This window comes from Semicossyphus pulcher, unplaced genomic scaffold, assembly GCF_022749685.1.
Source record: "Semicossyphus pulcher isolate SPU_LCO1_2020_fin unplaced genomic scaffold, fSemPul1.0.p SCAF_3, whole genome shotgun sequence".
Lineage (NCBI taxonomy): Eukaryota > Metazoa > Chordata > Actinopteri > Labriformes > Labridae > Semicossyphus > Semicossyphus pulcher.
The window spans coordinates 8,263,637-8,284,221 of NW_027211704.1; the positions used below are offsets into that span (position 1 = coordinate 8,263,637).

Consider the following 20,585-nt stretch of genomic DNA (forward strand, 5'->3'; position numbering starts at 1 on the left):
TACAGAACAATTTCCATTGTGGCTGGCTCGCGCTTGTTTTAAACTCCCCAGTTAGCGCAATAAGTTGGTCAATAATCTAATGCATGGAGATTTCAGAGTGTGTGCAGTAGAGATCGGCTGGTGGAGCCGCAGTATCGACGTCCCGCCCCTTCCTCTACCCAAAACACACATTGACCTTGTGGCCTTGACGTCTTGACAGGTGGGCTCAGTCTGCAGCAGAACAGCTTCTTGTGTTGGTCTGAAGCAGATATTCACGGTTATGGAAAGTTCAATGACTGTAGTGTTGGTGTTCGTTATGTCTCCTCTCACCATTCCTCCTCTACTCTGCTGCTCGGGAACAGAACGCTGCAGGAGCACGGTTTGTCCACAGAGCTGTCAATCATGAGGCCACACCCCCTTTTCATAGCATCAAATAACTAAAACACTTGGACGTAAATCAGTGTTAACACAGAGGAGGCGGGCTTTATGACCTATACTGCAGCCAGTCGGCAGGGGGCGAAAGAGAGGCTTTGGCTTCACTTTTGTCGTCCATCTTTTTATACAGGCTGTGGTTTGAGTTAGGTTAAAAAATAAAACTTTGCGGGCGTGCAATTATTTTTTTTAACTATTAAAGCAAACATGGAAGACGGCTGATAAACAAATCTAAGTTGCAATTTCCAGACTGGCTTCTACTTTATATGTATTAGGGGAGTCTGTTGGCTTTATGTCAGTGTAATATGTTAACATTAATTCAAAATCTTTTGGAGAGAATCATTTATATTCCTGACCTTGTTTCCAGGATGAGGATAATTTAGCCTTTTAATTCTTGTGCATGCAAACATCATGATTTCATTGTTTTGTCTGTAACCAACATGTTGACTGACACTAACCTTCATCATCAGCTGTACTCAAGGTCATTTATTTTCACTTCAACCCCCAATCAAGTTAGGTTGGTTTCACAATAAATTCTGACATTTCATTTAAATGTGTTGTTTGGTTCATTTAAATTAAGGGTTTGATAAACAATGATGATTAACCTTGATGGCCATAAACTTGCTCTCATGTGTCCATAAAATATCCTGTAGATTTTTGGTATGAATTATTAATAATTATGATGCTAGTATAATGATGATGTTTTACCAAAGAAAAAGAACAGCTTTTGTGGTTGCTAAACCATTTTAATAAATATGAAGAGTCAGTTAAGGTAAATTTTTGGTATGCAGTGTAAACTTTAGTTTACCAAGAGCACCCTGCTTAATTTATTATTCCCTAATTTTAATCACTTAAACTCTCTATACGCTCTTCTTTTTAGTTGCCAGTTTGCTCTAAAACACTATTTTACAAAATACAAAATATTGGTGATGTTCTTAGTATTTCTAGTTTAGTGTTTCAGTCAAATTGAGCTGACATCTCTTATAAACTTTTAGAAGGAAACTGTTATTTTAGGGGTAAAACTTTGTTAGAGCGTGGATTCTTTGTGTGGTCTGCCTGTGTAGTCTAAGATTAAAATTGCAATAAAGAACTGATGATTGATTGCTATCCTCTGAAGCTGCATTTGGAAAGGAGGCTAAGATAGCATAGCTTATTCTCTTGGAGTAGAAACTAAAGAGCAATCTGTCTTTGACACTATCTCAGTATTATTGGTTTTTGATCCAACAATATCCTCCTATCTCTTTAAATACACATCTGAAGTTCTGATGCTTCTTAACTTTTACGGATAGAAACTGAAAATTAACATTACAGAATACCACAACCCAGGTACTACTTAACTAAAGATGCAATATATATATATATAATTCTTGCCTTGCCTAAAATGTATTTCAAAAAGTGATACATAAAAACTGAAAAATTATAAAAGATAAAATATAGGGGATCGAGGATGGAGCCCTGTGGCACTCCATATTAATTTTTTAATAATATAAATGCTACAAACAAACTAACTGCATTACCTGTTCTGTTTTAAACAATGCAGAATGTGAGTGAGGAAATCTCTTGACATGAATTTTTTAACTGATGTCATTTCCTGTTGGCGCTCTTAGGTGAATGTGGGTAAAGGCAGCCACCCCAAAATGGTGAAGGTGTTCGGTCCTGGAGTGGAGGGAACTGGACTGAAGGCCAACGAGCCCACACACTTCACTGTGGACTGTTCTGGAGCCGGAGACGGTAACACACACACACACACGCACACACGCACACACGCACACACGCACGCACACACACACACACACACACACACACACACACACACACACACACACACACGCACAGAGTAATAATAAAGACAGGAAATCACCACAGACAGTTTTATTGGGTGAGAAAGCTGTTTCCATCTGTGTCCAAACAAAACACACAAAAGGAGCCTCACACTTAAACGAAACAAGTTTACACACTCTGCACTCTACAATGTACACACAAACACCTTTTATACTACCTTTGAAAGATGGTAACACACACACACACACATACACACACACACACACACACACACACACACACACACACACACACATTCCTTTGCCTGGTATGTCCTGGTGATGATCTCAAGCCAGAAACATCCTGACAGGAAATTCATCACGTTGACCTTCCAGAGCAGCGAACACACACACACACACACACACACACACACACACACAAACACACACACACACACACACACTATCTGCACCAACGAAGAGCAAAAACACATCATAAAATTATTAATTTTATATAATGTATATATATTTATTTATTTAATATTTTACCCAGCACAATGATATTTCATTATAACAGAACAATTGTCGTCCAGACAACCAAACATAATGTTTAAAGGTGTATTTCAAAGGTAAATATTAAGTGCCTTTAGACATTTATGGATATTAGTCCACAGAAATGAATTTGGTCTTCCTCTTCCACACGATGATTGCTCCTCCTGGCTCGACTGAGCTGTGAGGAAGCAGGTGAAGTCTGAAGAGAGAGAGAGACGGTTGAAGAATTTGACCTGTTTCTGTCTTGTGACACAGTTTCACTCTGCATTCCTTGCTTTGATTGACAGCTGACAGCTTATTGTTTACATTAGACATGAATGTATAAAATGAACAGCAGAAAACCAAGACACTCTTGCGCCTCCTTGTGGCGCTCAGTGTCACTTTGTTTTCCTTTTTTTTTTTATTAGTGTGAAAATGTGATGAGAATACAGGTGGTAGAGAATGCATGGAGGATGAGAGGGTGGCTTTGAAGAGGAAGTGGAGGTAAAACAAAGACGAAACAAACACAAAAAAAGAGAGAAAAAACAGGTTGTAAAAAAAACAAGAAAAAAGCGAGTTTAGCAGAATGGTATTTGAGAAAGTTAAGACTGAAATAAGTGGGGCTTCTTTTCCAGCCCTTCAGTTCAAATAATGTGTGTTTTTCTGTGTGTGCGTTCATTCAGGTGATGTCAGCGTGGGCATTAAGTGTGAAGCCAACATGGTCGGCGACAAAGAGGCTGACGTGGACTTTGACATCATCCCCAACGCCAACGACACGTTCACCGTCAAATACGTCCCTCCTGCTGCTGGAAGACTCACCGTTAAAGTCCTGTTCACTGACAAGGTACACACACAGACACATACACACACACACTTTACAGCGGAAAGTTTTAAAGCTATTAATCTCTAGATAAAGTTGTGAAGATGTTGGCTGTTTGTTGTGATGTCTCTAAGTTTGAATTCTCCACACAGGAAGTCCCACAGAGCCCATTCAGCGTCAAAGTCGATCCTTCTCACGATGCATCGAAGGTCAAAGCAGAGGGTCCGGGTCTGGCTCGCTCTGGTGAGACAGACACATTTTATTACATGTGTCTATTACAGCATCATGCCTGTGTGTGTTGCCTGACTGTTCCCTACCTGCGCAGGTATCGAGAGCGGTACGCCGACTCATTTCACCGTGTTGACAAAAGGGGCAGGTAAAGCACCGCTGGATGTTTCCTTCTCCTCTTCCGTGAAAGACTTTGACGTCATCGACAACTACGACTACTCCCAGACTGTCAAATACACACCTACGCAAGAGGTACACCAAGTATGCTTTTGTGCAACACCAAGTACATGTTAGATAAAAAGATGCCTGTCTGTGCATCAGATTTGTCAGTTGCTGATTTGTGCATCAGATAAGTCGAGCATGCATACCTACAACAGACGTGTACGTACATTAAATCTGCACCTATACAACAGCTACAGCATATACGAGCCTACACAGGATTAACAATTATATTACAACTGTACATTGTAACAGTTGGACCGCGTGCCGGGGTGCCAGTTAGGTTTACAGCCGAACAATACTGAAGTCAGGGTTAGCGAGTCAGTATCTATTTTTTTCAAGTCAACCATTAAAAAGGTCCCAAGAGTCAAAAAAACGTATCTAGAACCCAGAATAGACAAAACCAAACCGCAACACAGACACTCAACAAACAATTAAGCACCACAAACAGAGTAAATACAACTTAAATGTGTTATTTTATAAAGGAGAATCAACACAAAAGTAAAGCTCAGTCCGAGTTTTCTCTTTCACCATCAACAAACGATAGCTCAGCACAGTTTATCCAGATCAACGCACGTAAATTTAACCTTCATGTCGGTTCATTTTAAACGAAAAACAACATTCCAATTCATTGTGAAAAAGGTTAGAAAAAATAAACCAAACCAGTTATTGATCAAGCACGAGTCCGGTCAGTTGTCCCCTGGTCTACAGCGACCGCTGTGGATTTATTATTCTGTGTTGTTTTTCTGTGAATTGTGGACACAGAGGATCCAGGGAACCAGATAGAACCGGACATCATGCTTAAAACGCCACACAGCTCCGGTTACACAGCGTACCCCTTAGTTGGTGTGAGCCGACATCTTTGCACACAGCGTCTCCCCTTTAATGACAGTTGAATCTAGAATGCCGTTTACGGTTGGAGGTGTGTCGTGACGCGTGCGGGGAAGTGAGCCAATAGTATCCATGTAGTGCGGTAGGGATGTAGTAGTGATCTGAGATCGCTACATTAAGTGAGTAATGGTTAAAGAGGCTGTATAACAGTATCGTTACACATGCACTTGTTATTTTGGACATCATACTCCCCTTACACAGTAATCTGCTTCAATGCAAACCTGTGCAACAGATTAATTTGTGCTCTGTGGCTTTTATCAGACCAATTTAATGAGGTTAAAACTGAATTCAATTTAACTCCGATTCTCTACAGTCAAAATTGCTGCTCAGCAAAATCTTAAAAAATAAACACCAACATGTTTTTCTTTAAGTTGGGTTTGCTAAACATGTTTGCATCAGAACATCAAACCCAGTGAGCGTGTGCACAGACATCCTGTCTTTTAAAAGAGCACGTCTCACCTAAATGTGAACTGAATAGGAAACACGAAACATCTTCAGTATTAACAGTCAGCCTGTCTTTAACATGTCTGCAGGGGGAGATGACCATCTCAGTGAAGTTTGGAGGAGATCCCATCTCAAAGGGTCCGTTCACAGTTGGCGTCGCTGCTCCGCTGGATCTGAGCAAGGTCAACGTGGACAACATGGAAGGAAGTAAGAGATCCGTCTCTCTCTTTAGTTGGTTTAAAAAAGTGTTTTTCCTGTGACTAAATGTTTATGTTTGGCTTTACAAGATGAAATTCTCTCTTAAATTAATATTTGATATAAATGAGTAAATAAATGGTGGATGTGTTTCAGGAGTGGAGGTCAATCAGGAGCAGCAGTTTAAGGTGGACACAAAAGGTGCAGGAGGTCAAGGTAACCTGGAGGTGGCAGTGGTGAGTGTCAGATTACTGTATTTATTTGTTGTTTCACTTTGAACTTTATAACAAAACGATTCAATAAAATCAAATAATTTGTGCTTTTGGGCTTTTCATGGGATGAGTTTACAAGAAGCGAAAGATTAGATATTTAAAACTGTGTTCCTGTTTGTGTCGCCAGCTGAGTCCCAGTCAGCGGGCGGTCCCCTGTAAGGTGGAGCCTCAGGCGGGTAAAGCCGGTGTCAGTCTGGTCCGTTACACCCCCACAGAGGAGGGAGTCCACGCTGTCAACGTGTCCTACGATGGACACCCCATCCCTGGGAGCCCCTTCCCCGTGGAGGCCCAGCTGCCTCCAGACCCGAGCAAGGTAACATGAACACCTGACCCTGAAGGTGGTTTGGAAACATGGTGGTTGTGAGGAAAGATCTTTATTAGGTTCTATTGTTTTACATTTTTGAAAGAATAAAAGACAAAACTATTCATTTCCTAAGTGTAATTAATTTTCTGTACGAAGGTAGAAAAAAGTAAATCTTGCTTATCGTGCTTATAACCAGTTTTTTCCTTACATATGGGTCTTGATGGCAAATTATAGCTCTAATAGCTGCATGGCATCTTCATCATCCCCTCTCGTCCGCGCTTCAGGTGAAGGCATCCGGTCCTGGTCTGAAGGGAGGTCTGGTTGGAAACCCTGCAGAGTTCACCATCGACACAAAGGGCGCCGGCACCGGGGGTCTGGGTCTGACGGTGGAGGGGCCGACCGAGGCCAAGATCGAGTGTTCGGACAACGGAGACGGTACCTGCTCTGTCTCCTACCTGCCCACCGAGCCCGGAGACTACCTGGTCAACATCCTGTTTGAGGAGGTCCACATCCCGGGCTCGCCGTTCAAAGCCGACATCCAGATGCCCTTTGACCCCTCAAAGGTGGTGGCATCGGGGTCGGGCCTGAAGAGAGCGAAGGTGAGGGTCTGGAGAGGAAGATAGACAGGCCGGGTGGAGCTAAAAACAAGACATTTTTAGAAACCTGAGAAGTGGCAGCAGGAAGTTACAAATTCACTGTTGGATTCACTTCTTACGAGAGACTAGAGGACCTTTCCACTTTGTGTTCAAGTTTAAAGTCTGATCCAGCTTGTTTTGTCGGTGCAGGTTGGCGAGACCAGCGTGGTGAATGTGGACTGTTCCCAGGCCGGACCGGGAGAGCTCAGCCTGGAAGCGGCACTAGACACTCCACCTACCAGTCCCACTGGTTCTAAACCGAGATCTGGTAACAGGAACACTGTTTTCTTTCACCAGGTTTCTGTTGTTGCTCGAGTTGTGAACTTTATATCACACCACTGTGCAGAGTACCAGACCTTTATTTGATGAAGGCTTGTATTAAAGGAAGCCACCTTGTTTTCTTCTGTTTGCACCTGTTTAAGTAGCTCTATTATGTTAATAAAAATCACAAACTCGCTGTGTCAGTTTGAAATTAAAAGCCTTTAAATACATCTGAGGACAGATAGTTATATTATTGATGTATAAAAAGTGTAACCTGCTTATCCCAGGTGTTAAAGCAAAGACGGAGGTGCTGGACAACAAAGACGGGACCTACACGGTGACCTACGTCCCCCTGTCTTCTGGCATGTACACTCTGCTGCTGAAGTACGGAGGCAAAGCCGTCCCCGGGTTCCCCGCTAAGGTGATGGCTGATCCTGCTGTCGACACCTCGAAGGTCAAAGTGTTCGGACCGGGAGTCGAGGGACAAGGTGACGTATGCTCCATCTGAGTGATGTAGTAGCTCTCTTTGTTAAAGGTGGTTTTAATGCACGAAAATGACTTAAAACAGAACATTAAACAAAACACGGTTGTGGATACATACGTTCCTCAAGAAACTGTTGAAGCACTCGATATTCCTTAGGGTTATTTTCACAAACTTTACAATCTTCCTCAGAGCCGCAGAAGACATTTTTATAACCGATCTCACAGTCGGAGTCGGTGGAGCCCATTTTAAACATCGATTTCTCCCTCCTCTCCTCCAGCTGTTTTCAGAGAAGCCACCACAGCGTTCACAGTGGACGCCCGTCCTCTGTCCCGGCGAGGAGGAGACCACGTGAAGGCGGAGGTCAAGAACCCGTCCGGAGCTCTGACAGACTGTGTGGTCACCGACAACGGCGACGGGACCTACGGCGTCGAGTACACTCCTTTTGAGAATGGTAACACACCTGCTGCAAACATTCATCATGAAGCTGTAGTGTTTACCCAATTTCTTCTCAGTGTTGTGATGTTGGTTTCACTCTGCTGTCTGTCTTTGTGTGTATTTTAGGGGCCCACAGCGTGAATGTTCTGTATGACGACACATCGGTTCCCAAGAGCCCGTTCAGGGTCTCTGTCACGGAGGGATGTGATCCCAGCAGGGTCGTGGCTACCGGCCCTGGACTCCAACAAGCCCTGACTGACAAACCAAACAACTTCAACATCATCACCAGGTACTGTTGTTATCAGAAAGAAAGAGACTGTGACTCATTTTGATGCAGATTTCTACAGGTGAACGTCTGTGTGTGTTGTATTTCTTTGCAAAGAAAAAGTCTCTAAATTTGGGTCAAAGTTGCCTGATTTTAATTGAGTTGATCCTTTTCCAGGGGGGCAGGCATTGGTGGTCTGGGCATCACTGTGGAGGGTCCGTCAGAGTCAAAGATGTCCTGCAAAGACAACAAAGATGGCAGCTGCAGCGTGGAGTACGTCCCCTTCACCCCCGGCCTCTATGACGTCAACATCACCTACGGAGGAGAGCACATCCCCGGTGAGATATTTTTACCTCTAACAAAAAACTCCAGCACACTGTCCTCTGCAACTTGGCATTATGGGAAGTTTATTTAGAGCAATGTTTTTGACCTTCTCCATATTATATTTATTATGTTTCAAATATTGTATCAATATCATTTCCAGGTCAAAGGCAGTCTGCAGGAGTTCCTTGAGTCTAAAATATCTGGCCCATGGATTTAAAATCATTCACGGCTCTACTTCTGTTCACATTCTGCGTTTAAATGCTAGTGCGAAAAGTGAAGTGAAATATCTTTAAGGATCAGTCCATTCTTGTTTAAAATTTTCCATAAAAAGACGAAAAATATCAAAGTGTTCGTCCATGTCTCAACCGTTTCTGACTCTCCTACCGAGTCTGCGGCTCTCAGGCCCAAGTCTGTTAGTAGATCTCTAAAAAAAGTCTCAATAGTATGCAGTTTAATTTGCAAAAAGCTCAGTAATTCCCTTAAATAGTTTCATTTGGTGCTGTAATGTGCAACAGTGTAAATCATTGACGAGCTTTTGATGGTTTTTTAGACCGCAATGGGGCTCTTTGGTACAGAGGATGGAGTGTGTCAGGCTTATAGAAATGCTTGAAAATATTGTACTTAAAATCCAGATAGATTGTAACAAAAGTTGGGGACATTTAAGTCTTCTCATCAACAACACTTAACAACTTAGATCCCCACATGAAGGAAATTGTTGTCTCTGCTCTCATTTCCGGCTCCAAACCACCACTGATGTTAAAAGACTCGCAGGATGTTCACAAGTTGGCATTTAAAAAGAGTTATTAGCTCGTAAAAGACGTGCCGAGTGTTTTAGTTTAATGTTTTAAAGATGTGGTTCAAGTTTAAACGCTGCAGTTTGGTTTAATTGACTTTGTTCAGGAAAAGCTCAGCGTGTTTCCCTGTTCGTCTTTCTTTCATAGACAGCTGTGGTTTGTTGTTCTGCTGTGCAACTCCAACATGTTTTTAGAAGGTTATGTTACATGTCTTTGTTTAGTGTGTTAGCATGCTTTAACTCGCTATTCAGCACTCAAAACATTTTAGTTCAACAGGGTTAGAAAGTAGGCACCTACCTTCACAGGTGTTTTATCAAGTTAGGCCCAAAACACCCTGGGGAAGCTCAACCGTTAGCTCTGGCATCCAAGGACCACCCCCCTCCATGCCCGCTCTCACTGCCCATCACACCCACACGCAGAACTTCTTTGTGCTCTCAAATCCTTATGTAGAAAATGCAACTATTCCTGGTGCCAACGTTTTATATGAACAAGGAACGGCATAGAAGAAAAGAATTACTCTTACCTTTGTTTTGGCCCCCAACTGACTGGCCACCGATTATTTCTCCTCATCCAAACGCTCCGACTTGTTTTAACTGCTTCGTCTGACATCTCCCTTTATTATATTTTATGTTAATTGCTTGTTTCTGTAACATTTCCTCTTCCTGTTTCTCTCCAGGAAGTCCATTTAAGGTCCCAGTGACGGACGTGGTCGACCCCAGTAAGGTCAAGGTGTCCGGTCCAGGTGTGGGCTCAGGGGTCAGGGCTGATATCCCACAATCCTTCACTGTGGACTGCAGGAAGGCGGGCGTGGCCCCGCTGGCTGTGGCCGTCAACGCTCCTAAAGGCCTCGCAGAGCCTGCGGAGGTGAAGGACAACGGAGACGGGACCCACACTGTGTCCTACACACCGTCTGTGGAGGGGCCATACTCTGTGGCTGTCAAGTACGCAGAGGAGAGCGTCCCCCGCAGGTACAGAGCAGTACTGCAGGACAGAAATACTAATGTTGGGGTCATTTAGGAGGAAGCAGATTGTCTTTGAGGAGTTAGTTAATCTGTAGACCAGCAATTTTTGTTTATCAATTGGTCTAAGATACCTAAATAGTAGAGATGATAATATTTGCTGTGGTCTCTGCAGTCCCTTCAAGTTTCGTGTACTGCCGACTCACGATGCCAGTAAAGTGCGGGCGAGCGGCCCCGGGCTGACCACCGGCGTCCCTGCCAGCTTCCCCGTCGAGTTCAACATCGACGCCAAGGACGCTGGACAGGGCCAACTGAGCGTGCTCATCACTGTCAGTAACACACACACACACATTCATAATTACAGACACGAATGAAAGAAGACATCAAACGTAATCTCTCTGTCTTTTCATTCCTTCTGCCGTTCTTTTCCCCTGCTTACTCTTCAGGACCCAGACGGTAAACCGAAGCAGGCCAGTATCCACGATAACGGTGACGGAACATATCGGGTGTCTTACATCCCCGACCGCACGGGCCGGTACACCATTGTCATCAAGTACGGAGGTGACGACATCCCTGCATCGCCCTACAGAGTCAGAGCTACAGCAAGCGGAGACGCCAGCAAGTGCACCGTCACCGGTACAGGACCACTCATGAGATGACTGAAATAAAAAGATGAATAGAAATGTAAATATTTAAATCATTTGGGATAGAAAAAGACCATAAAAATGTCCTCCTCCCGCTCCCAGGTCCCGGTGTGGGTCCCACGGTGGCCATCGGCGAGGAGCTGGGCCTGGTGGTGAACGCGAAGGGGGCTGGGAAGGGGAAGGTGAGCTGCGTGGTGGTTCAGCCTGACGGCAGCGAGGTGGAGGCTGAGGTGCTGGAGAACGAGGACGGCACCTTCGACATCTTCTACACCGCGCCGGCGCCCGGGAACTATGTCATCTTCGTCCGCTTCGGAGGGGAGAACATCCCACGCAGTCCCTTCAAAGTCATGGTGAGGAACTTTGTCTTTAAAGGAGGATGTCTGTGTTTTATTAATTTCAGTTGCTTAATTACCAATCTTTTACATAGAGTCCAAAAAAGGTTTTGTATTTTCTTTGTAATTGTCTTGTATTTTCACAAGTCGCTGGTTTCTGTCAGACACCAGTTAGCTCCCTCTTGAGCTACATTTTACCCACGAGGCCACAGCAGTTTGAGTCTGCATCAAAACGTCTCTGTAATCCTGTGCGTGTCTGTGTTACTGTTTTCCAACCACTCCCTGCACAGTTTCCCTCCACCTGATCACTAAACATAAAGACACTCTGCGGAGAAGAACAAACAGTTATAATTGTTTGTACAGATATATTTGTAACCCCTTTTCAGAAGTCCATCTCCTGCATGTTCTTTAATTCCACATCATGTGATTTAATGCTGGTGAGTTGCTTCCCATAGATGTTGGGCTGTGTTGTGTTATACTATCTAGGGCAGCAGTTTAAGAGCATTTTTTTTTTTTGATTATTTTTTTAGTCCTTAAAATGTCAGAAAGTTGTGACAAATTCTTAAACCCAACCCGGTTCATCGATTATCAAAATATTTGCCGATTAATTTTCTTTTAATTTTATTATGAATTAATTTTTGCTGCTTTAAGACTGACTGACAATTCATCACTTTTTATCTTTACTCCCCTCAAACGGTAACTCGCTTGTGAGGGTCCCTATTGAAGAGAAACCTCCACAAACACATACAAACAAAGGAGCGGATAAAGCAAGTTTAGTGTAGCGCTGTGTGTGTGTGTCTGTGTATGTCCGTGTGTAAACCTGCACTGTCATGTCTTCAGGCTACTGATGAGGTACCCATCATCCAAGAGCAGACGTCTCTTCAGCAACAGGCCGGCGCCCCCGGAGCTGGCTTCCAGCCCTGGGTACCCCCAACACACACACACGTACACACACACACACTGCTCCTCTCTCTTGCAGGTGAATGGCTGCTGTTTAAACTCGACCAATCTCTCTCTCTCTCCATTCTGAAGTGCACTTGCTCGACCGCTTTGCCTCCCCCATATCATCGCTTCTCTTTTTGTCTCAGCCAATGGGATCGCAGGAAATGTCTAACAACTTTAAAAGGCATTGCTGTGGGTAGGGGTGTTTTAGGACTTGCAGGTGGTCCCTCTCTCTCTCTTTCTTGTCATTGCACTCTTCATCGCCGTGGCTGCATCACAGAGTCACCTCTTCATCCCCCCTCTTCCTCCTGCTCCACTACACTTCCCAGGATGCCCCTGTGTGGGCGGGGCTTGGATGCAGCAGCAGCATGTTTCTAACGCAGGACAGGAAGTTGTTTGAAGTGTTAAAAGATGTGTTAAACGCCGTCTGTGTCTGTCTCATCCAGGTGACGTCAGACAGATACGATCCAAGCAGGAGCAGCGTTAATGGAAGCGGCTTCAGACCGTTCGACATGGTGATACCTTTCGCCTTCAGGAAGGGAGAAATCACAGGTGAGGAACTGAATGCACCCGCAGACCAGAAGTGAGGTAGCTCATACAGAACATCAGGGCTATAGTCTGTGCCCTGATACATAAAACAAAACATTAATTAACGAGACAACAGGTCAGAATAATAGAGAAAAGTCCAGTGGAAAATATACAAACAATAATAACGTCTGTCTCTGACTCTCTCTCAGGTGAGGTGCTGATGCCTTCAGGTAAATCCGCTCAGCCGCTGATCTCAGACAACCTGGACGGGACGGTCACAGTGCAGTACTCGCCCACTGAAGCCGGCCTGCACGAGATGCACATCAAGTACAACGGCACACACATCCCAGGTCAGCACACATATACACACACCTCATGAGGGTTCATGAAACAGCCCTTCCTGTAGTTTTGTGGTTGTGCTAAGAAGTGTGCGATTGTGTGTGTGTTGCAGAGTCTCCCCTTCAGTTCTATGTGAACCACTCCAGTAGTGCCAACGTCACAGCCTATGGTCCTGGTCTGAGCTACGGAGTCGCCAACAAGACGGCCACGTTCACCGTCTTCACAGACGACGCCTCTGAAGGTACGTTAGCTTCAGGAGGAGGGAGAACACCTGACAGCAGTGGCAGCTGTGGTGGCAGCGTCACGGTGGTGTTGGGTTGCAGTAGTTAAAGCAAAAAACTAGGGATAGAGATTATTGGCGCCGATATTCGGCATTTTGACGCATATAGGCATCAGCGTTTTGTTTGTTTGTTTGTTTTTTTTTAATTAAAAAATTTGTTTTTTGTTTTGTTTTTTAATCTGACGGCCGATAAGAGTTCATTTCTTTGCAAATTTTATTTAACTCTGTTTTATTTACTTTATAAAACTTCAGGAAGTTATTTATTTATTTATTTATTTAAATGTTCAGTTAACTTTATAAGAGATGCTGCTGACCCTGGGAACTCCCTGCACTTTTTGTTTGTTTGTTTAATAAACAGATGCTTAAAGGCATTTAAACAAGGTTAAGTGTTGGAGTTTGTATTATTCAAAATTTTGACGCCAATATTTTAACTTTTACTGCAAATGAATATCGGCTCCAAATATCGGTTATCGGCCTCCTTGACTACTAATAATCGGTAACAGCCCTGAAAAAACCATATCGGTCTATCTCTACAAAAAACCTGTTGCATGTTTATGGATTCAACAGAAGCTTTATCAATAGATGTACCACTTTGTTTAGAATTTCATATAGGACTCACACCTTGGTGGTTGTATCAAAAATTGTACAGTTTCTTGGGCGCTGGTTTAGCTCAGTTGGTAGAGCAGGCGCCCCGTGTACAGAGGCTACAGTCCTCGTCACACTGATCTCCAGGTCTGCTGGTCATTTGGTGCACGTCATCCCCCACTCTCTCCTCCCCGTATTTCCTGTCTATCTTCAGTTGTCCTATACATTAAAGGCAAAAGCCAAAAAAATAAGTTTCTAATATATTCACATCCTGAACATCTGTCCGTCTCTCCAGGGGGTCTGGACTTGGCCATCGAGGGTCCGTCTAAAGCGGAGATCAGCTGCGTGGACAACAAGGACGGGACATGCAGCGTCAGCTACCTGCCCACTCTGCCCGGAGACTACAACATCCTGGTCAAATACAACAACGATCACATCGCCGGCAGCCCGTTCACAGCGCGGATCATTAGTGAGACTCTACAAACACACAATGATGCACGAACAGGCAGACGGTCAACGATATTAACAATGACCTAAAAACTTAGCAGGCGCATTAGAAAGCAAATCCTTTTTATTCACATGTTAACCTCAAATTTGTTTCATTAATGTAACAAGACATTTGAGATGACACGAACTGACCTCATCTCACCGACAGATCTTTCTCTACAGTTGATGTGTTCAGGTGTTCTAGTCATTTTTATTAGCATCGCTCGCAAGCTAGTCAATAAATTCTGTACAACAATCCTGAGAATCCAGGATTCTTTTTAACACAACAGTTTGACATTTCCTCTTTGAATATTCTAATTCTAATTTAAAAGCATAAGAAAATGTCTCAAATTATTCATAAAATAAAAGTAGCAGCTCTCTCTCAGCCAGAACTCATCCAAACCTCCCAATGCATTCCTTTAATGGATGTCTTACTGTAGCGTGTCTGTGTTTGTTTCAGAGGACAACCAGCGGCGCTCTCAGGTCAAACTGGGCTCGGCTGCAGACTTCTCTCTGGACATCAATGAGACCGACCTGAGCCTTCTGAGCGCCAGCATCAAGGCGCCTTCTGGCCGCGACGAGCCCTGCCTGCTGAAGAGGATGGCCAACAACCACATCGGTAACACATTAATGCACAAATAATAAACAGGGTTCCCACGAGTCCTGGAAAACCTGGAAAATCTGGAAATTTAGAGACTAGTTTTCCAGTCCTCGAAACACCTGGAAATTGATTACAATAACCAAATATCCTGGAAATAATTTATGTTGTCCTGGAAAATTTTAATTTAATTTAGCCCCATGCTCAGCACAAGTTTGCCGCCTCAACTCCGGTCGGGGCTCTCAGAGCTGTCACATTCACAATGGAGTCCTGCGAGTGATGTAAGATCGCCGCCTTTAGACGCTTTCTAACCAACTGAAAGACGATAGAAAAGTATGACACTTGAATTTTATAATCTTTTTTTTTCAATACATTGCTATGTCCTTTCAGGTGTAACTTGGATAGATGTAGGCTTAATGAACGACTTCACTCCATCATTGCGCCTCCGTGCGTTTTACACAGAAGACAGAACATGACAGGTGTAATAATCCCACCTTGAACTGGCAGTGTAAAAGGGGCTTGAGACACTTCATCATGAACCCTGCATCATCAAAATAAGGAGGAGTAAAACTGGGGTTAAATGTGTCAGTACTAGGCCTACCGGTAAATGATATGACCGTTTGAGAGCAAGTGCTGCCCCGAAAACTATTTCTTAAAAAGATTTGGAACCCTGATTAAAAGGACAACAAACTCTGTTTAGTGAAAGTTGTATCAATATTTTCTCTTTCCACCTTCCTCTCTTCTGTTCTTTGTTTTTCTTTTCTTCCTCTCCATATTCTCTCCTCCTCCTTCTCCTCCATCTTTCATTCCCCAATTCTCAATCCCTCCACCTCATCTTCCTCCTCCTTCCAGGTATCTCCTTCATCCCACGAGAGGTTGGTGAACACAAGGTCAGCATCCTGAAGAACGGCAGTCACGTCCCCAACAGTCCCATCACCATCATGGTCGTCCAGTCTGAGATCGGCGACGCCAGCCTAGTCAGAGCTCATGGCGACGGCCTCGTCCAGGGAACCACCTTCACCGACGCCAGCTTCGTTGTCGACACGCGGGAAGCAGGTCAGTTTGCAGGCCTTCAAAACACAGCCGTAAACGTCCCTTGCTCTGGTACAGACATCACTTTCCCAGGATTTACTGTCATTACTTTAGTCATCCCCAAACGTTTCAACCAGTTTCTCTTTATGCATCATTTGTTTTTACATCCTAATACCTACTAATCTGACATTTCCATCAGTCTCAGCTGTTCTTCAAGTCAATTGCTAATTACCAAATATGAGCATGCTCGGGGCACCGGTTTTGCTCAGCGGTTAGATCGCGCATCCCATATACAGAGGCCACAATCCTCGATGCGGTTCAACTCCCACCCTTGGCCCTTCCCTTATTTCCGACACTATCCACTGTCCTCTCCTTGAATAAAGGCATAAAAAATAATCAAAACAAAAAAACAGGAAATGTGCGCATGCTAACATGCTAAACTAAGACACAGTAAACATCACACCTGACATGCTGACGTTTGCATGCTAACAGCGTTTGCTAGAATCTCCCTTGTTGTGCCTAAAGACACAAATGTACAAATGAAGTTCTGGCTTTTTATCAGTAATATAATTGTATTAATTACACTACTCTGTAATAACGTATATGTATATATCTGTGTGCAGGTTATGGCGGCCTGGCTCTGGCTATTGAAGGTCCCAGTAAAGTGGACATCCAGACAGAGGACGTAGAAGACGGGACCTGTGGAGTCACATACTGTCCAACTGAACCAGGAAACTACATCGTCTCAATCCGCTTCTCTGAGGACCACGTCCCAGGTACAACACAACACGTTTATAGATGTTTAGCTGTACAAATATGACAATTATCAATTCCAAGTACCCAGGAGGCAAATATCTATAGATCAATGGAAATCACTGTATGTGTCAAGACTCAGATCATCTACAAATGCAGGCGTTTTAAACGGGCCTCATTGCCTTTAAGAGACGACTACACTGACAAAACAGATTTCAGTATAGTAAGAAATATTTTGCATTTAGTGATTAATTATTTGCCTTTCATGAGAAAGAAAGAGATTCGTTCGTTTAGACTAATAATTTGTGTGTTTATTCGTCAACAGGAAGTCCGTTCACTGTGCGGGTGACAGGCGAGGGCCGCATCCGGGAGAGCATCACGCGAAGACAGAAGGCGGCATCTGTTGCCAGCGTGGGGAGTGTGTGTGACCTCAGTCTGAAGATACCAGGTACACACACACACACACACACACACACACACACACACACACACACTCAAACACAAACCACAACCACAACCACAACCTGACCTAGTATATCTGCAAGCTCATCAGATCGGATGCCTACATTATCAGTAGGTATCAAAACTTGACACTCCAAAGCTGTAAAATCAAGTCACACTGCAGTCTTAGACCCCTTACAGCCTGGAACAAACATCGTCTCAACATTTCCCTGTCCTTGACAGCTGTACTGGGGTTACATTTGTAATTAATGAACAGTAATTATAGGGCTTGGACTCTGACAGTTGGGTACTGCTAGCTGTGTAAACTAATGTTCCTGCTCCTCCTCTTTTTCTAAGTTTCCTGTCTGCAGCTCTGACATTTGTCTGGTTCCTGTCTGTTGTTTCTAACTGCTGCTCTGTACAAATTGTTGTCTGTGTTTCAGCTTTGTCTTTGATCCTTTCTTAATTCTTAATCTCTCCTTTTCCTGTCTTTCTCTCTTATTCCACCCTTCTTTGCCACAACCTCCTCCTTCTCATGGCCCTTTTTTATCTTATTTCACATTTCTGCCTCTTTTTACCTCATTTTACTTTCATAATCTTCTGTTCTCTGTATTGTTGTTTCCTTTGATGTTATCCACTCTCTCTTTTCTTCCTCAGCTTTTCCTTTTTTCCTCCATCTCTTCCTCGACCTATTCATCTTCCTCTCTTCTCCTCCTCTCCATGCCTCGTCATCCCCCCTTTCATCCTCCTCTTCCTCCAGTGAGCTGGTTCCTCCTGGTCTTGTCTCGGCAACTCCTTTCTCCCTCTCGCTCTTACTGCTCCGTTCGGTGGTCTCGAAGAACCAGAACCACTCGTTCCTCTGGAGTTGCCCAGGATCAGAGCCTCCCCCCCAGCCATGTCCGTCTCATCTCCGGCCTCTCTGGTCTGGTGCTGACAGGCAGGGCAAAGGCACAGAGCGCCGTGTGGGTCGTTGATGCCCGCTGCTCGGTGGGCGGGGCCAGGGTGGAGGGTGCGTTATAGAGCCCTCTGAGGGAAACAGAATGCTGGGGTGTACAGAACAGGGTTTGCAAAATAACATGCGCAAAACGTCACATAAATATATTACAATAATCACAAGAGTTTCCACTTATACCTGCACACAAGTTATAGAACAATAACAGGATAAGTTGAAGGATAAGGTTAATGCACGACAAAAAACAGAGAAGTAATGACCCTCTCTTTGCAGCGATCGACATGCAGGACGTCACTGCCGAGGTCACTTCCCCCTCTGGAGCCCGTCAGCCTGCCGAGCTGGTGGCCGCGGGTAATGACACCTACTGCGTGCGCTTCGTGCCCACAGAGATGGGCGTGCACTCCGTGAGTGTGAGGTACAAGGGCGTGCACGTCCCGGGAAGCCCCTTCCAGTTCACCGTGGGGCCACTGGGAGAGGGCGGGGCCGCCAAGGTGAGAGCTGGAGGGCCAGGACTGGAGGGAGCACTGGCAGGAGAACCAGGTAAGCTTGAATACAGACACACATGCACGAGGAGACCTTGCATGCTGGATAGATACCGGATTTTAGATCAGTCTGCTTAAATCCGATGCTTTTATCTGTGCTGCTGTAGATTAGTTGTCTTAATTTCTCGTTTTTTAACAGCTGAGTTCAGTATCTGGACGAGGGAGGCGGGCGCAGGCGGGCTGGCCATCGCCGTAGAGGGACCCAGCAGGGCGGAAATCTCCTTCGATGACCGCAAAGATGGATCCTGCGGCGTCTCTTACATCGCTCAGGAGCCTGGTAGAGAAAACACACAGTTATATTTTTCACCGATGTACCTCTTTGACTCCGAGTTACATCCTCGCCTCCTCCTCTACAGGTGATTACGAGATTTCTGTGAAGTTTAACGAAGAGCACATACCTGACAGCCCCTACCTGGTTCCTGTGGTTGCTCCGGCGAACGACGCCCGCCGCCTCACTGTTACCGGCCTTCAGGTGAGGCATGAGGAGACACCTCCACACCCAGCCTGCCCTGCCTTGCTAAAGGGCTCCGGGGCACAGTTGCATAAAAATGTGATGTCAGGAGCAAAGATTGATTTTACTCTCAGAGCAGAAGCACAAAGTGTGAGGGTTCGACTGGTTTGGGTTTTAACCAAATATAGTACGGATAGTTCAGGTCAGATTATACAGTTAACTTTTACACATTTATTTTTAACATAGGGATTAAATGCTGCTGCAGTTTATAGAGTGTCTAGTGTTATGTAAATAAACGATCTATAGTCTCTATTTTTAGAGCCTTGTCCACCAAGAAAAATGTTTTAGCACTTGGATTTCGTACTTGAGCACCAGCCTCAAAAAGCCCGTATCAGTCGAGCCTTTCAGTTGTAGACACAGTTAGCGAGCCGTATTTGAATCTTCTTTATGCAACTGGCCTCTTGGATGTGACCACAGCCAGGCAAACACGTCGTTTCTGTGTGGCGTTTTACACTTTGTCCGGGGGGAGGTGCTGAAGGAAAATATTTATCAAGTTTTGGACACATTTTTAGGGATACATTTAAGATGTAACTAACATTTTTTCTCATCATTGAGTAATTAATTAAACCATTGTTATATCGTTTTTTCCATTTAGTCCAAAAATTCAAGTTCAACCTAAAATCGTGTAAAAACCAATCGACATTGTTGCAAGATAATTTAAATATTATAGTTGTTAAAGATTCCAAAGTTGTCTAATGAATTAATCAACTAATTCTTCGATTCTACACTTTCCATTTTTGACACACACATTTCTAATAGTGTCGCCCTCAGGACATCATTCCAACCAATTATCTTTAAATAGGCTCCGACGAGCTGAGAAGACAAATGCCACAAAAATTCATATTAAATGTCTCGACTGTTTTGCCTGGCTCTGGTCATCCCTCTCCTGTCTGGTGTGGAACTGCTGGTGTTTCTCTTGTGTTTCATTTAAAGGCTTTTAACAGCACCTTCAGCTTCATCATCACCAGCATCAGCTCTCAGGTTACCTAGCCACAGCAGGCGGAGGCGGGGCACAGCGGGACCTCCAGCTGTCCTTTTAGAGACTGTAGTTTGTTTCTGTCTGTAGCTGTAGACGAATCTGTTCTCTGTTAAATCTGAGTCTTACAGTACAGTCAACAGGTTAAGTGCTGATCTCTTAATAGCAATAATGCCGTTATGTCAGAAGATTTGAGGGATTTTTCCAAGCTCCCTATTTCTTTTTTTTTGTTTTAGATACATAATGATACATGCATCGTCTTGTACATTTGTGATAGGAAGTTTTGTAAAAATAATTCAGTGACAGAGCGGCTACGTCGTCGCACACGCATTGACACACATGCACATACACACATACCAAACTTCCGTCCCTACCAGTGTCTCTTATCAGCCTGTAAACCTCACCATTTTCC

The 20,585-nt window shown here is 44.2% G+C and overlaps 1 protein-coding gene across 2 annotated transcripts in view; it reads left to right on the forward strand.

Moving 5' to 3' along the window:
- Positions 1–20,585, forward strand: part of flnbl (filamin B, like) — a 64,645-nt gene that overhangs the window by 39,802 nt on the left and 4,258 nt on the right. The window contains exons 16-44 of one of the 2 annotated variants that reach the window (XM_069678862.1): positions 2,019–2,142; positions 3,386–3,546; positions 3,675–3,765; positions 3,848–4,002; positions 5,394–5,511; positions 5,656–5,735; positions 5,899–6,084; positions 6,360–6,674; positions 6,861–6,978; positions 7,259–7,459; positions 7,733–7,906; positions 8,017–8,179; positions 8,333–8,493; positions 9,950–10,241; positions 10,408–10,561; positions 10,679–10,868; positions 10,979–11,226; positions 12,049–12,132; positions 12,597–12,702; positions 12,888–13,028; positions 13,130–13,258; positions 14,178–14,351; positions 14,829–14,987; positions 15,819–16,022; positions 16,622–16,774; positions 17,077–17,199; positions 18,418–18,684; positions 18,826–18,963; positions 19,043–19,158. In XM_069678862.1, the coding sequence (XP_069534963.1) occupies positions 2,019–2,142; positions 3,386–3,546; positions 3,675–3,765; positions 3,848–4,002; positions 5,394–5,511; positions 5,656–5,735; positions 5,899–6,084; positions 6,360–6,674; positions 6,861–6,978; positions 7,259–7,459; positions 7,733–7,906; positions 8,017–8,179; positions 8,333–8,493; positions 9,950–10,241; positions 10,408–10,561; positions 10,679–10,868; positions 10,979–11,226; positions 12,049–12,132; positions 12,597–12,702; positions 12,888–13,028; positions 13,130–13,258; positions 14,178–14,351; positions 14,829–14,987; positions 15,819–16,022; positions 16,622–16,774; positions 17,077–17,199; positions 18,418–18,684; positions 18,826–18,963; positions 19,043–19,158 (4,725 nt within the window). The remainder of the gene's footprint in view (positions 1–2,018; positions 2,143–3,385; positions 3,547–3,674; positions 3,766–3,847; positions 4,003–5,393; positions 5,512–5,655; positions 5,736–5,898; positions 6,085–6,359; positions 6,675–6,860; positions 6,979–7,258; positions 7,460–7,732; positions 7,907–8,016; positions 8,180–8,332; positions 8,494–9,949; positions 10,242–10,407; positions 10,562–10,678; positions 10,869–10,978; positions 11,227–12,048; positions 12,133–12,596; positions 12,703–12,887; positions 13,029–13,129; positions 13,259–14,177; positions 14,352–14,828; positions 14,988–15,818; positions 16,023–16,621; positions 16,775–17,076; positions 17,200–18,417; positions 18,685–18,825; positions 18,964–19,042; positions 19,159–20,585) is intronic. The other variant, XM_069678863.1, reaches the window with a different exon arrangement.